The sequence below is a fragment of the Carlito syrichta genome, unplaced genomic scaffold (genome assembly GCF_000164805.1).
Source record: "Carlito syrichta isolate Samal-C Ts95f unplaced genomic scaffold, Tarsius_syrichta-2.0.1 Scaffold305148, whole genome shotgun sequence".
NCBI classification, from domain to species: Eukaryota; Metazoa; Chordata; class Mammalia; order Primates; family Tarsiidae; genus Carlito; species Carlito syrichta.
In genome coordinates, this window is record NW_007249244.1 from 15541 (window position 1) to 32956 (window position 17416).

Consider the following 17416-nt stretch of genomic DNA (forward strand, 5'->3'; position numbering starts at 1 on the left):
ACTTCTCAGATACCCAATATGAAAGAAAGAAAACAAATACAATGTGTTATGATTAGAAACTCATAAGGTTCTTTGAGTTTCTTAGAACAACCATTACCACCTTTTCAGCAATGATTATGGATTTCATTGTAATTTTTATTTTGTATCAAAATTCCGTGACTCAAGTTCTCTGCATTCAATATTGAAGTTTTCTAAGAATACATTTGGAAACTGTTCACTTAAAAGTGGTTCCTTTACAGTATGCTCTGGGGAGTTAAAGGGATTGTTTACTTAGAAAATTACCTAAGTGATTCATCCCACATGTAGAAGGGAGGCTGTAGTGGAGACCACTGGCTGCTATTTCTTCCCTCCAAGGCTGGTTCTAAGGAAGTTGTTGGAGTTCCATGCAAGATTATTGCAGCCCCACTGTTACGTGTTCTTGTTTTTGACAGAGCACATGAGCAAAAATAAGTGAGAATATAGTAACTTATACTCATTAAGGTTTTATTTAATAGATACCCATTGGTCTTTATATACTGTAAAAATGATGCTTCCCCCAGCATTCATTGAACATTTATAGAGATGAATCATATATTAGAGCACAAAATAACATGCCAATTAGTTCTTCAAAGTAGAAACCATATTTTATGATCATAATGCACAGTAGTTTTATTCCAACATGCACACAATAAAAAAATCTAAGAGAAAAATTAAAATTGTAATTACAGACTATTTAGAAATGAATGAAAATGGAAGCAACTATCTATAATATGGCCAATAGCTATCTATAATAAGTTCATATGTATATTATGAACTCAGAGGACAATTTATAAACTTGGATGATTTTTAAAAACTCAGTAAAAATAAAAGCATATGAACTAAGCACACGATTTTCAAGATGCTGGTAAAGGAGAAGATAGACAAAGAAAAATTTTACCACGCATAGAAAAAGATGGGATCAGGCAAGTAACCTGAAAACCTGAGTAAATAATGCCAGTGGAGGAATTCTAATGATGATGCATGTTCTTGGAAATAGGTCTTGTACTTTTCCAGGGTGTATTTTCAGGACTTCAGTATGTCCTGATTCCATGAAGACCTGGAAGATGTTCTAAGCTTCACAACAAGATGATAAAAAAAAGTTTCAAAAGAGAGCTAATAGTTTCAAAATAAATTGCTATTATCTTGCCAAGATTTCAAGGTATGGGTAAAAATTGAAGACTCTTTTAAAGATTGAAGATTATTTTAAACTCTTTTTTGGAAGCTAAGCAAAAACATGTTCTAAGGGTAAACACCAGGTGTTGTATATAACACACAACAAAATGGCAACTGAGAAAAACATAGGAGACAGTTACAGGATGTTCATTAAACTAGCTTTAATTTTCTGTCTGAGTAATTTTTAAGAGTTTTTGTTTTGTGATAAGTTTGTGGAGTGCACCTGCTCACTCAGTTTCTTAAGGTTGCTATTTTGGGCAATGCTAAACTTTCTTTTATTCCCAGATTTATACATCCTACTCCCTGCTGGTGAAAGTTAGCTAAAGCTATCAGTGTGATAAAACTACTCTTCCTCTGGAGTTTTTCAGCCCTGGAGTACACAAGTTCCCACTTTACTTTATTTCTCTGCAGACTCAGAGGCTGGAGTAGATTGTCATTAGCCTTACTTACTATTATGATTTTGTGCTTTTGTCCTTTTCAATACTTTATAGGTATCTCAGTGAGATGTAGGAAGAGAAGGGATTTGAGGAGGGCACTGGGGCTATTAGGAGATCCTGTATCACATGATAATTCACTACTGCAGACTTTTCCAAACTATATTCCTTGGAATGTTGTTCTAATAGGTGCTTAACAATTTCAAATCCCCCTTTTGAGGATTTATCATAAGATTTAGCAAATTAAAGGCTTTTAGAAGTACTGAGTAAAGAAGTAACATTCTTTTATTTAAATTTAAGCTTTTATTTGCACACACAACACTTTTTCACAGCTGCATCTCTGCCTGAGCCAGGCTCTAGGTTGAGGCTGGTCAGTAGACTTCCTTCTTGGGTCTTCCTCTTCCTCTTCTTCTTGGAGTAGTCAGTTACCTGGACCATCATTTAAATTTGAGGGGTGCCTTTCTTGGCCTTTTAACTATATTTGGCACCAACATATCTTTGTGTGTTACGATCTCCTTGGTTTTATTTTTCTCCCTTTAATACCAAAGAACAAGCTTCTACCATGTGCCACTCCACCACTTGCTTTAAATATGCATCCTACATGCCAGACTCTTCCACTTGATATATGTGTGTGTGTGTGTGTGTGTGTGTGTGTGTGTGTGTGTGTGTGTGTGTGTTTGGTGTATTGTAGTGGAGGAAAAGTGGTCTGTGAAATCAATCCTACTGGTAGCCATCTGGACATCTAAATATGGGCTCTCTTTGTAGCCCCACTGCCTACATTAAAGGTGCCGTAGCCATCTGCTAGCGATGGGGGTAAAAAAACCATTCTATTCTCTACCTCTTGGAGCTCTGAGGAAGCTTTAATCAGTTCTTCATTTTAAATTTACTATGAAAAATACAAGTTCTATAGTATTTGTGGTGAAGTATAATGCACAGTTTCATTGGTTTAACTAGACGTGTACCCTCCCTTAGCTGGAGGCAGGGGCAGGTGGTGAGGGAACACAAGACTTACATAATAAAGAATATTTTCTAGACCCCATTTTGATTCTTCATATCGATACTTTCCCCTCCATCTTTGTCTCCTCACCGGAATCCGTCTCTTAAGATCTTCATTTCGTCTCCATTCAAAAACTGTGGTCTTTCTTTCAGTTTTTTTTTTTTTTGGTTTTGGAAATCTTTAAAACTTTGGTAGGTCATAGCTATCCTTGTGCTTATCATTTCTCCAGACAGGCAGGAGCAGAGGAAAACTCTGGCTCCTAAAATTTGTGTATGTGGAAACATTCCTGACAATCTATGCTATGAGGAGTATCTTGCCTTTTCCCTTATGTCTGAATGATGCCAAATCTTTATGAAACACTAGACATTTTGTATCTGCAGGGTTAATTGCCTGCCAATACTTGATGATTGCAAAGTTTTGGGCCTCATTGTGCAGTAAGAATTTTTTTTCTTTATGACATTGACTCAAGTTACAAAGTCCTTGCTTCAGTAATGTTTCTTTCTCTCTTTTTTTTCTTTTTGAAAGCAGGATTTATTGAGAGGACAGAAAAGCTCCCACAGTGAGAGGGGACCCGAAGGGGTTGCCCAGTTATCTGTTTCTGTATAACAAATCACTCCAGTGCTTAGTGATTTAGAAAGTTCCCACAAAGTTATCTTGCCCACAAATCTGTAATTTGGGCAGGGCTTAGCAGGACTGATTCATCTCTGCTCTGTGGTATGGGATCTCAGCTGCTGAAATGTGTGGTCTTTCTACTGGGTCTCTCTTGCATGGTGGCCTCAGGGTAGGTAAGAGTCTTATAATATACCACGGTTCCAAGAATGAGTGTTCCAGGAGATCAAGGACTTTTTTGACCTAGCCTCAGATGCCACTGCTATGGTTTAAATATGACTTGTTCCCTTTGAAACTCATGTTGAAATTTGATTACTATGTGGCAGTGTTGGGAGTTGGGGTCTAATAAGAAGTGTTTGGGTCATAATGGGGGGAATCCATCATAAATAGATTAATGTTGTCTTGTAGTTGTGAGTTCTTATTCTTGTGGGACTAAATTAGTTACTGCAAGAGCAAGTTGTTAAAAATTGAGGCTGCTCCTTGTGTTTAGTCTCTCTCTCTCCCTCTCTCTCTCTCTCTCTCTCTCTCTCTCTGTGTGTACATATCTGCTTTCTATTCTGCTTTTCCACCATGTTATGTAGCAGCATGCGGCCATCACCAGAAGCCAAGCAGCATGCTTGCACCATGCCAGCACCATGCTTCTTGGACTTCCTACCTCTAGAATCATGAGCCAAATAAATATCCTTTCTTTTGCAAATTCTCCAGTCTCAGCTACAGAAGATGAGCCAAGACAGTCATGTAGTATTACTTCTGCTGTATTCTATTGGTCACATAAAATCAGCCCTGATTCAGTATAGGAGAAGACTACACAAAGGCAAGGATATGAGGCGTTAGGAATCATTGAGCAACTATCTTGCAGGTTGGCTACTATATTCTCCCTTTATTCAACCTCAAAAGTCAAACTGAATTTTTAAAAATGCAATTAAATGTGCATATGACATGACAACACTGTACCAAAAAACTTCGATGAATATTGCAACAGAAGGAAGAAATCAGGACACATGATTTGTATGCTCCTTCCAGCCACTGTGTTATCTTTATTAAATAGGATATTGAATTAGAGGCAAAGAGTTTTTTTACTTGGCATTTAATTTTACAGAAAGACAGTCATATGATCCAAAGAATCCTGGCTCTCAAAGACTCCATCTTGACTTTGTACACCTGACTTTGCATGTGGCATTAGAGAGGAGGGAAATTCTGGATGTTGGCTTTAAAATAAGAGTAAGGCATCCAAACTTCTGTGAAACCAGCAGCCAGCGCCTCTCAGTTTCCAACTTCACACTCAGTAGGAAAAAAAATGAGAGAGACTTATGATGCTTTGGTTTGGGAAATAATGCTTACATGCATAGGATGCATCCACCGAAGTCATTTAAAAACCATTGTCCTAATGATTTTATTGCTCTGTAATAAAATACATCAAACTGATATTGATTCCAAGGCCATTGCAAATTGAAGTTAACCATATTAATGACTAATAGGATGCAAGTTTGAATGCTAGGAGGAGGCTTGGGGAGGAAGGCATCACAGTATATTGCATTCTTGTAAACATTAGTACAAGTACAGAGTAACAAGGATTCCCCTAGATGATGCTAAATAGGTTTCAAGTTCCTCTGCTTTCAGAGGGATGAAGCATTGGGACTCTTTTCCATTTTACAATAGCTAGGGTTTAATAATATACTGTCCTAAAGAAGAATGATTCCAATTTGGCAACACTTCTTCTAAGATGCTATTGTTGGTTGCTCTCCATGTTCCTGGTTCCCTGCAAGGTAGGCTCAACTTCCAAAATGGAGTCCTGAAGGGAAAATGTTGCCTCCAGTACAGAGGATTTACAGTGAAATAGAGACTTTTAGCCACATTTTCTTCTTAAGTTCCATCTCCTTCAGGAAAGGGTTTTTTTACTGAAAGGGCTGTATAATCTTCAATAAATAAGGGCTCTTTGCTCACTTTGCCCCCACTTTCCCCTCCTTCTGTATCTATGCTTCTTATCCTGCTCTGTTAACCCCATTGGCAACTTGAGAAGCAGAAGGACAGCTTATCAACAACCTTTGGACAGTTCAGGTCTTTGTAGTTGGTGCCATGTCAATGTAGCTCTCACATCTAATGCACATCATCAGGACGTACTCAGAGAACCAAAGAGAAAGAAAGAACAAATCAGCCACTCTCGGCAGCACAATTGCAAAGTAAGGGGTCCTGGGAAGCAATGTCGGGTGCTAGGAAGTAGGCCTTCTTGACGCTCTGCAAAGCATCCTGATGCTGGGGGCCTGAAATGCGATGGTACTGATTGACCGGTACTGGGGACCGGGGTCTGGGACCAGAATAACTCTTGGCTATATGAATCTGAACCTCACATTGGGGACACCCCGCAAACTGGAGCACTCTCCAGCAGGTTAACTTATACCACATGGACAAGGAGGGAGTTAGTCCTGGGGGACAGCTGTGGCTCACAGCCCTACTGCTGCTGCTATGCATGGCTCTGCCAGTCGACTCTCTCAGCCTCGTCCCCACCTTGGGCAGCCTGAATGAGCTGTGCGGCGGGCCTTCTGTTTTGTGGCTACTCCACAGTCTCTGATCCTTGAGTCTTGTCTCACTGTTTCCTGCAGGGGCCGGGTTAGTGCGGCTGCTCCTCTGGGTTGACACAGTGTGAGATGAGGCAGACGGCATTGCAGCAGAGCTTGCCTACTGCAAAAGGAGGAGGGGTCATAATCAGATGTTTTCTAGGACATCGAGGGGGATGAGGCCTCTCTTCTTTCCACTGAGGACTCTCATAAAACCATCTTGTTCATCTTCAGAACTCACACAGATCTGGTTGCCAGGAAGAAAAAAAAATGAAAGACTTTAGGGTCAATGAGAAAGAAGCTGGAACTTGCAACTTGAATCATTGCTGACTGAGGTCATAGCAGCAACACATTGGAAAAGGGAGAGCAGTTTCAGAGTGGGAAACTGGCACTGTGAGTAAAAGCTTGGAAAAAAAAAAATTAGGCAGAAACCTGGGTTTGGAACTAAGCCCAGATATTGAATGGTTTCTGAGATTTAGCTTTATGAATGAGGATCAATAAAATGAAGATTAACAATACTGTGACCCCCTAAAGAGTCATTGTGAGGACAGAATGAGATAATAATGTTTATCACAGAGTCTGGCATGTGGCATGCAATGAGTTCTCAATATATTATTTTAAAGAACCAAAATAATAGCCATCATTCATCAGATTCCTGTCACGTGCTTGGAATTTTATATGTGCCCCATATAACATCAGAAAGTCAAAGGGAATTATTTCATTCCTAGCTCCAAGCAAATAGATGTGAACGCTTCCAATACGCCAAAGTAAGGCCACCTGTGCAAGACTCAACAAAGGAGGTGGTAAAAATCCATTTGGATGCCCTTGCCACTCATCACCTACAGGCCACTTCAGGGTGGCTATGGCCAGATGAGAGTTAGAAGAGGTTTGTGAAGAGAACTGTCAGTGTTGCAAGTTTCTCCTGACTGATCTGCTTTCATGGGTGATGGGTGATGTCTTAGGTTGGATGCCCTAGAAACAGAGTCTTAGACAGGGATCCTTGTGCAAGTGATTTACTGAGTGGATGTTCTCAGAAGGCAGGAAGTGAGGGATGAAGGATTGGATAGGGGAAGGGGCCAAGCAAGGATAGGGTCTCAGCTGGAGACTAGCTCAGCCTGATCCCCCTTGTAACTCTGGAGCATGAGTTGCATCACAGAGTTGTCTCACTTTGAAGCAAGGAGTCTGGCCTTTTGGATTCGATGTCAATCAGTCTTTCAGGTGAAACAGCTCCTGCTCTCTAACAGAGGCCTCCCTGAGAAGGGCAGCTGTGAGTTGCTAGTAGCTAGCATAGTAACCAGGAGATGGGTGTACCTGCCTAATGAACAGGATGTGAGCAGGGCTCCAAGAGCCACCATAGTGGGTTCTTCCATCACATCAAATAAGAGACATGAAGAGATCACTTAAAGAACTTGATTTATGACTCCTGTAACTCAGGGTATAACAATGGACTGGTATCCGACTCATGCTTCAGAAATTTATTGTGTGAGAAACTTGACTAGAAAGAGACTCAAACAGTGAAGAGGAGTTAATTTGTAAGAGTAGAGCATGAATATTCACAATAGCAAAAACATGGAACCAACTGTACTGTCCATCGAAACCGGACTGGATTAAAAAAATGTGGTACATATACAAAATGGAATATTGTGCAGCCATAAAGAAGGACAAACATATGGACTTTGCAGCAATTTGGATGGATTTGGATCTATCATACTCAGTGATCTACTACAGAAACAAAGAACAGAGTACCATATGTTCTCACTCATAAGCAGACCTTGAACAATTATCATAATACTATAAGAAACGGATTGGCAGTAGTGGGAAACTGGCAAGGGAGGGAAGGTGGGACTGGCAGTAGTGGAAAACTGCTGTTGGGGGGGGGATTGGCAGTGGTGGGAAACTGCCAAAGGATGGGTTCCCACCTCATCAAGGGTACCTGCATAATGAACATTTGTATACCTAACCCTGCATTGTATCTCACATCTTTAAAATAAAAAGTTATATATAAAAAAAGAGTGGCGCATGTGTTGACTGTTTCACGAAGACCAGGTATATGGTCAAAGATGATCCCAGAAGGAAGGTAGGCAGACTACCTGATTTTCAAAAGCCGAGACCTGCCATTGCTCATGCTAGAAACACTAGAGGGGAGAGGCCCCAGTGATATGCCCAGAGTATGTGTTTTGAAAGAACCCATAAAATGCCTTAAGAAGGGGATTTACCTTTAAAATCTGCCAAGTGTGTTTTCTTCCTTATTGACAGTAACTGTTAATATATCAGTCCTACCAGTCAGCATCAATAAAAAGCTGAACACCTGCCTCCTTGTATAGACTTGTTCTGAGTGTCTATTTAAAACATGTTCAATGTTAATATTTAAATAAAAATCAAATTTGAAAACAATACACTGACACATGCACACATAGATGCTGTATCATGGTGACGTTGAGTAGCGAGAATACTAAAAGGAATCAGAATATTGGAGTTCTGACCAGGGCTAAGAGTTTTATTCCACTTCCCTATGCCTTGGAACAAACAAAAAGTGGACTGCAATTTGCATCTTCATTGGCCTTTTGGGTCATTTTCAGAGGATTCCATCATTTCTATGAAGAGTAAATTTCAGTTCTTGGAGCAAAAAATCCATTGAAGGTTCAAATGTGTACCCGTGTATGAGATAGACCTTTGCTTTTCCCTTTTTTTCTTTCAGGGTTTCAATGTGGAAGAAAAACACTGCTTGATAGAGGCTGCAGAAGACTTGTTTGGAAGTGTCTCAGAAATAGGAAACCAAGAAGCACAATGATCCATGCTTTGTTGAATGTATTGGCTTATTTTGCACCTCTAGAGTGATTTGATTTTGGATACCCTTGTAAGGATGAGAAGTTCTGCACCCACACTGTACTGCTTGGACAGTCTTAGTAGCAGACAATAAGCAAATAAATGAAGAGGCTAAGGAAAACTGGAAAAGATGATGAGTACAAATGGCTGAACACAGTCTTCAACAGCTTTCACTCTAACCAAAAACGAAGGGTCTAGAGTTTAAAATTTGTGTGGTAAAATACTCAACCTCCCAACATTGAGAATCTACCTTTTAAGGAAACAATGGCAAAGCTGGAAATATTTCTTTTCATTTGAAGGCAGAATGGAAAGATTTTCCTAGCAGATTAATTATGGGTAGAAAAGAGTGGCAGGTGAAGACAACTAGAGGAGATCCTGTGGGTTGGAGGGTCAAAAATAGGGTGACCAAGTCTTGGCTTGCTCAGGAATTTCTTAACTTTAGCACTGAAAGTCCCAAGTCCTGGGAAACCCTTCAATCCCCAAACTGAAACAACAGGACAGTTGGTCACCCTAGCAGAAATGTTTTACTCATCAGGCTCAGTTAGAGATACTTCCATTGTCTAAGGATCCTCAATTCCCTGTTTACACATATTTATTCATATTCATTTAATAACTTTTTATTGGATACCTACTATGTGCTAGATACTATTTCAGAAGCTGGCAAATTAGTGAAACATACAACAGACAGATTTCTGTCCTCAGAGAGGTTTCTGGTACAACTGGAAAGACAGACATTCATTGAGTAATCACAAATGTAGTGAGTGCAAGAGCCCTGCCTGTTTTGATGACTGATTATCCCATAGACAACACTTGGCAATCTGACTGACAACAGAAAACACTAATTTTTTTTTGCATGACTTAATGAATGAAGACAAGGGTGCTAATGGGAATATATATGGCAACCTGATCTAGCCTAGTCCTTCTTGAAGAAGTGATATTTAAATAAAGAGAGAAAGGTGTTGTGGGAGGGAGGAAAATGGGAATAGAATAAGCACAAATTCTAGAATCAAGAGATTGTGACACTTTGGGGTGACAGAAAAAGTTGTGTAGTCGAAACAGAGATGAAGGGTGTAAGGGGTGTGAGATGAAACCACAAATGCTGTCAGGGACAAGAGTATGGAGGAAATGCAAACCATGCTAAACGCTGCTAAGACCCTTGGTTGACCTTTAAACTCTTAAATCATTGAGTAGAACTGAGCCACAAGCCAACCACTAAAATCACCACAGAAAGGAAAATGGGACAGATTCAATCAATTCAGTTAGATTGCCTAAGTCATGTAAGATATAGGTAGATACAGAACAAAACTCAGAGCTCTGCAGCTTAGAAAAAGGGCAAACATAATTGTTAGTATTAACTAGAAGGGTGTTAAAGGATTTTAAGCAGAAGAAAGAGGCATTCTGATTTATTTAAAACAGTTCTTTTTTTTTCTTCTTCTTCTCTCCTCTTCCTTTGCCTCACTTCCCATCTATATCTCTCTGTTTCTTCTCTTGCAACCTGTTCTTTCTCTATCTTTCCACTCTCTCTAACCTGAAAACTTCCTGAAGATTAGACACATTTTTTTCCCCATGCTTTCAAATCTTGACTTGCCCAGCCAGCTTGCTGGAACAGTGCAGAGCTGACTTGAGGACATCATGCGTGTGTAGCAGTGGTGAACTGGTCATCATAATACCAAGGTAGGTGCAGCATACACAAAGCAGATGCACCCCACATTCATGGTACACCATCTCCAGCCAGCTCAGTGCTTATCTACCCATCAAACCCAGCTATGGTCAGCTCCTTACAGAGAATTTGCTTTTTAAATATGGGATATAGACAGTTTGTGATCTTCTGACTTTAAAAGACTTACACCATTTCTTCCCAATGTCATTCCCCAGAGTGTAGACTCTAATGGGTTGAAGGTCTTTGCTTTGGAATTCAACTTTAACACCCAATGTTCAATCTTGGTTCAATTAATTATTATTAAATTACTTTAAGACCACTCATCCATGTCCCTTCTCTGGCTTTTGAATTTGGTGGAAACTCAACTGGACTCAGAATAAACCACTCATCTTTTCAGCTGGGAAATAGTTCTGCATCAATCACTCCTTGTTCGAGGATAACTAAAGTGCTTGAGGGAAACACTGCTGATTGACACTGAGTCATTTTTTCCCTTTTCCCATGCAGCAGAGTCCTGACTTTTGTTCTGTTGCCCATCCTTTCCTATGTGACTCAGGTAAATTGAATTGCTCCAAGTCTGTTTTTATCCTTCTTTTTAGTGATTCTTAGTGGTTTGCATGGTACTTAGTTCCAGTCAACGAAACGGGACAAAATATCTGCTAGAGGACTACTGGGAAAGTTTGTTTTCCTTTTAAAAGAGATGCATTAGGAAGAAAATCTCTTTCTATGTCTGGAAGGGATTCTTGGAGTGGCTGTAACCATCTGTGACCTCTAGAGGAGGTAATTAACATTTCAAGGATGGCAGAGCAGAAGCAGAGATTTGGCTCTCTAATCATGGGATCAAACCACTGAATTACCAACTCAAGAGAATTGTCCTCTATCAGACCCTTTGTTATATGAGTAAAATATACCTTTGAGGTTGAGTAAATTTGAGTTTTTTTTTTTTTTTAGTTGGAGTCTCACTCTGTCATCCAGGTTGGAGTGCAGTGGCACACTCACGGCCACCCCAGCATCGACCTGCTGGGCTTAGGTGATCCTTCTGCCTCAGCCTTCCAAGTAATGGGAACTATAGGTGCACGCTACCACTCCTGGCTAATTTTTGACTTATTGTAGAGACAAGGTCTTGCCAAGTTGCCTGGCTGGTCTTAAACCTGCAGGCTCAGGCAATCCACTCACCTCAGCTTCCCAAAGTGCTGGGATTATATATAGGCTGAGCCACTGAGCCTGGTTCAATTTGAATTTTGTAACTTGATATGGGTATTAGTTTGCTGTCATAAAAAATTTTCATAAACTTAGTGGCTTTGCATAACACAATTTATTATGTTACAGTTCTGTAGGTCTGGTGGGCTCAGCCTGTTTTCTCTGCTCTGGATTTCACCATGCCAAATCAGGGAGTCAACAGGATTCCACTATTTCTTTCTATTTCTCTAGGGGAGAATTTAATTCCAGGCTCATTTAGGTTGTTGATGAGTTCAGTTCCTCATGACTGGAGGACTGAGATTCCTGTTTCCTGGCTGACTGTCAGTCAAGGATCATTCTCAGCTTCTAGAGACCTCCCTCATTCTCTAGTTTGTGGTGTCCTTTCTCTATCTTCAAATCCAGTAATGGTAGATTGAACCCTTCTCATACTTTATCTCTCTCTGACTTACCTTCTGCCTCATTTCTCCTCTGCCATTTTCTGCTGCATCTCCCAGATACATATCTGCTTTCAAGGGCTCTTTGATTTGATTTGGCTCACTTAGCCAAACTGGACATGGCTCCAATTCAGGGTCCATAACCTTCATCACATCTACGAACTCCATTTTGCATGAAATCAATATTAGCTTCCTATTGCTGCAATCATAAAGTACCCCAAATTTGGTGGCCTTAAATAACACAAATTTATTATCATATAGTTCTGGAAGACAGATATCCTAAGAATAGGGTGCTGGAAGGACTGCATTTTATTTGAAGGCTCTAAGAGAAAATCAGTTTCCTTGTCTTTTCCTGCTCTAGAGGCCACATGCATTTCTTGACTCATGGCTCCTCCCTCTATCTTCAAGTCCAGCATCATAGCATCTTGAAATCTCTCTGACCTCTGCTTCCATTGTCTCATTCTCTTCTCTGACTCTGACCCTTCTGTCTCCCTCTTCTAAGCATCTCTGTGATTACACTGGGCTCACTCAGAAAATTTAGGATCATCTAAATTTTTAGGATAATCCAATAATCTCTCCACTGGAAGATATTTAACTTAATCACATCTACAAAGTTCTTTTTGCCATAGAAAGTAACAATTTTGGGGATTAGAACATGGGCATCTTTGAGAGCTGTTATTCTGCCCACTACAAGATGAAAGGATCAAGACTGTTGCTAAAAAACATCAAAAAATACTGCAAGAAAAATGCACAGCTGTCTGAAAGATTCTAGACATACTGGATGCAGTAGGTTGAAGGAAGACTTGGCCTAGATGTTATGTGGAGAGGATTTCATGAGGTGAAGAGCTGATGTAATGACAAATGCAAAGAAAATATGCTATAGAAGAAAAGGGCGGACTGGTCAGAAAAATCTACAAGGAAATAAATACTAAATTAAAATCCATGTTAGAAGTAATGAAAGACTGAATTGAAATTCAGAAAATCAAAGTAAAGTGGGGACTATCTGGAAACATTCTCTTAGGGAGAAGTACAGAGAGATGAAAAATGATAAAGGGATTAAAACTCTAAGGGAAATATGGTGAACTGGAGACCAACCAAAGAATTATTAAGCTCCTGGAAGAAGCATTAATATCAAAAGGAAAATGATAAACTGGGGGAAATGTAATCCACATATGGTAGAGTATAAACATTCTTGAGAGACAGAAAAGTTTTTTTTGCTAGTGTAAGAAAATGGTCAAAGTACAAAACAGATGATTAAAAACAAACAAACAAGTAAACAGATGTCTGATATTTATGAGATAAAATTTCAATCCCTGCAACCATTCAGGAAATGCAGGTTAACATAGAATAATATTCATCTATTAAAATTACAGACGTCAAAAAATAGTAAAAGTTCTGGCAAGGATGTGGTGACCTGAATATTCTCAACAGCTAGCATGGGTGTAAATTTGCACAACCTTTCTGGAGATAATTTGGCAGAATACATTAAGAACTATACAAGTCTGTTGATAGGGAAGATGGCGGCCGAGCCAGTCGGACTATGCGAGTTCCCATGTAAGTGAGTGAGTGTATGGAAAATTTTGTGTACCTGCTGTGAGTGAGTGGGCATGTGAGTGGCTGACTCAGTGAGGGCTAGGGAGCTAGCAGCCAGGGATCGACTGGTGCAACGGCTGGTGCCACAGCTGCTGGGCTTGGACTCTAGCAACTCCCAGGATGCAGAAGCTGAGCACCACTTTTTCTAGCTTTTCTTTTCTTTTTTTTTTAATCTACAAACCCTCCCTGGGAAGAAAATGCTGGGAGATACTGTCTAAGTGGGGGCTTGCAAGCAAATGGCCAGGCCCCTGGTGCAACAGCTGGTGCTGCAGCTTCTCTGCTTCTTCCCTGGCTCTTCCTAGGTTGCAGAAGCTGAGAGCCATTATTTTTTCTTAAATGGACAAAAGTTTTTCTGCAAAAAAGCTGTGGGGAGAAACTATCGCCCCAGGCTCTCCCTCACCATTGCAGCAGGAGAGAGACTGCTGCCTCCTGGCTTTGCCTCACCACTTCAGAACCTGGCAGGCCACTGGCAGCAGGGGCTACAGAGGGAGTCCAGAGGCAAAGTCCCATGGAGGAGGACAAGGGAGACACCCCACCACTATCTTGAAGGCAGGGCAGGAAAGTGCTCTGACTTGCTCACCATGGAGCAACAGACCCGATCTCTGTGACTGGCAGATCAACTACTCAGGGATTGATTGTGATCCAGAGGGAATATCCTGAAAGCACGGACATTGGAGGGACCTGATGAGTGCTGAATTCCAGGTATCCCATCCCCTACCCGGATCCAGCTGTGGGACGAAGAGTATAGCCAAAAAAGGATGAGGAAGAACTCCAAAGAGATCAGAGGTGAGTCCAGGGCCAACCCAAACCCCCTCCTACCCAGCAATTGTCTAAATGCCAGACTCACACAGCTGGGCCACAACTGAGAGAGACAAATCCAGGTGGAGCCTGGACATCAGTCTCAATAGGAGAACCCCATTCCAGGATAGGCCTGGCTGGGGCACCCCCTGCAAGTATATACCTGGGGAAGAGACAATCCTGTACCTCCTCAGTGGAGATCTCCCTGACCATACGAGAGTGGGGGGACTGCGGCTTCACCTGCCTCCACTGCCCCTTCTCCTTCTTTGCTCCCAACATGAAGAGAGTGAAAGAGGTGGCTCTGCAGGAGAGGCCTGACTAGAGGAACAATTACAGAGCCTCCCATGAAAAAGCAGGTTTTTCTTTAAATTTTCCATTAAAAAAATTTTTAAAAAAATTTTGTTACTGTTTGTCAGTTCATCCATTTAAAATATATTTTTAATATTAAAAAAATATTTTTCCTTTGTGCATGAATGTATACGTGAGGGTTTGATCTGCATTCCTTCCAACTTTTTTCTTTTCTTTTTCTGTTTCTTTCTTCTTTTAGTTGTCATTTTCTGTTTATGTTTGTATGTGAATGATTGAGAGTTCATCTTTCAGTTTTGTTGTTGTTGTTGGTTTGTTTTTGCCCCTTTGTTCTTCTGGGTTTTTTTATTTTCATTTTTTATAGTTTAAGGTGTGTGTCAATATATGTGAGGATTTGACCTAAATTCCTTTTTTTTCCCCCTCTGGGTCTTTCTGTTTTTCTTCTCTATTCACTTGGTGTGAGGCATGTGTGTGTGTGTGTGTGTGTGTGTGTGTGTTTAGTTTTCTTGGAATTTTTTGTTTGTTTGTTTTGTTTCACTTTGTTGTTATTCTAGTTTGTTTGGGGGTATGTGTTATGTCTGTGTATTCAATTGTTTTTTGCATTAGTTTCTGCTTTGCACTGTCATATAGAGTGGTAGTGGAGGTGGAGTAGGTCTCAGGGAACACATATCACAATAAGTGAATATTGTAATTTGCAAGTAGTTTTGGAATCCTAGTGCCCCATCCCCTGCTTTATTCAAATTTCAAAAACTACAAGAGATAGCAAAGCTTCCCATCCACCATCTTATTTCAAAATAGAACAAATACAGAGCCTGGATCAGGGAAGAATAGAGAATTGAGCAAACATCAGAAGGGAAAACCTCTTCCACTGAAACTGAATAACAGAACTAAAGAGAAAAACAAGAGATTTGTTACAAATGAGGAAAAACCAAAGGAAAACCTCAGGGAATTTTAAGTGTACCAAAGACAAAACTCCTGAAAAATCAGACCTTTGTGCCCAAACAAAGGAAGTCACCAATAACTGGCTTCAGAATATGACAGGGATTAGGGACTAGATGGAAAGAGTGAATAAGACTCAAGAAAGACAAGATGCAACACTGAAAGGACTTGTAACAGAGATTTTGGCAAAAAAATTCTCATCCAGGAAATAAACAACAAGATGACAAGCATGGAAAGCAGAATTAAATCTAGCTGAAGGCAAAATCTCAGAACTTGAAGACCAGAACATGGAATTAACCCGATCTGCAAAAAACCTAGAAAGAAGACTCAGAAAGAAAGAGAAAAATCTATAAGAAATTTGTGGTTATATCAAGAAGTTGAACTATGTCTGATTGTTATCTCAGAAGAAGAAAGAGAAATGGAGAACATCTTGGAGCAAGTATTCCAGGAGGTAATCCAAGAAAACTTTCCCCATCTCACCAGAGATATGACCAGCCAAGCACAAGAGATACAAAACCCCCCACAAGACATCAAATGAGAAGACCAACCCCTAGACACATAATAATTTGCCTACATAAGGTAAGCACAAAGAAAAAATCCTAAAGGCAGCAAGATAGAAAGGTCAGACTAACTACCAGGGAAAGCCAATCAGAACAGCAGCAGACCTATCAGCAGAAACACTACAAACAAGAAGGAACCAGAGCACTATATTCAAAGTCCTCAAAGATAAACAGTTTCAACCAAGAATTTCCTATCCAGCCAAGCTCAGCATCATCAGTGATGGAGAATTCAAATCCTTCCCAGACACCCAATCTCAAAGAGATTATGCAGCTTCCAGACCAGCTCTACAGGAGACACTTAAAAAGGTATTAAGCACAGAAGAAAGAAAAAAAAAAGAATGGACACACACTTTCCAAGAGAACAGCAGAGCACAGAATCAACAGAGAATACAGTGCAACAAGAAACTTGAAAACACATACATACATCAACCCAAAGCCAAATGAAAACAAGCAAACAAAGAAAAAACTTTTTAAGAACCTGATGACAGGGAGAAATAATCACATTTCAATAATCAGCCTGAATGTGAATGGACTAAATGCACCACAGAAAAGACACAGAATGGCAAACTGAATAAGAAACCACGACCCAATTATTTGCTGCATCCAGGAGACTCATCTCACTACAAGGAACACACACAGACTTAAAGGAAGGAAAACAAGTTTCCAGGCAAATGGATCACAAAAGGAGGCAGGAGTTGCAATCTTAATATCAGACAAAACCTTTAAAAAAAATGCAAAAGGACACTGCATAATGATAAAAAGTTCACTCCATCAACAAGAAATATCCATCCTAAACATATATGCACCCAATACAGGAGCACCACATTTATAAATCAACTACTAAGTAAACTTAAAAAAGATATTGACTCTAACACTATTATAGCAGGGAACTTGAATACTCCACTAACAGCCCTAGATAGATCATCAAGGCAAAAAAATCAACAAGGAGATCCAGAACCTAAACTTGACACTTGACCAAATGGACTTACTAGATAGCTACAGATTATTCCACCCAACAATCATAGAATATACATTCTACTCAAACCACATGGAAGAACTCCAATATCGATCACATCCTTGGCCATAAATCAAGCATAAACAAAATCATAAGGTTGAAATCTTGCCATGCACATTCTCAGACCACAGTGGAATAAAAATAAATACCAACGCCAACAAAATTTCCCCAAAGCCCACAAAGACATGGACACTAAACACCATGATGCTGAACAACTACTGGGTCAACACTGAAATCGAAGTAGAAATTTAAAGATTCCTGGAAACAAATGAAAATGAAGAAACATCTTACCAAAACCTCTG

General features: G+C 40.1%; 1 protein-coding gene across 2 annotated transcripts in view; it reads right to left on the bottom strand.

The window, feature by feature from the left end:
* Positions 1 to 4241: 4241 nt before the first annotated feature.
* Positions 4242 to 17416, bottom strand: part of STAC (SH3 and cysteine rich domain) — a 158763-nt gene continuing 145588 nt past the window's right edge. For both annotated transcript variants that reach the window (XM_008061210.2, XM_008061209.2), the window contains one exon: positions 4242 to 6033. In XM_008061210.2, the coding sequence (XP_008059401.1) occupies positions 5935 to 6033 (99 nt within the window). In that variant the 3' untranslated portion in view covers positions 4242 to 5934. The remainder of the gene's footprint in view (positions 6034 to 17416) is intronic.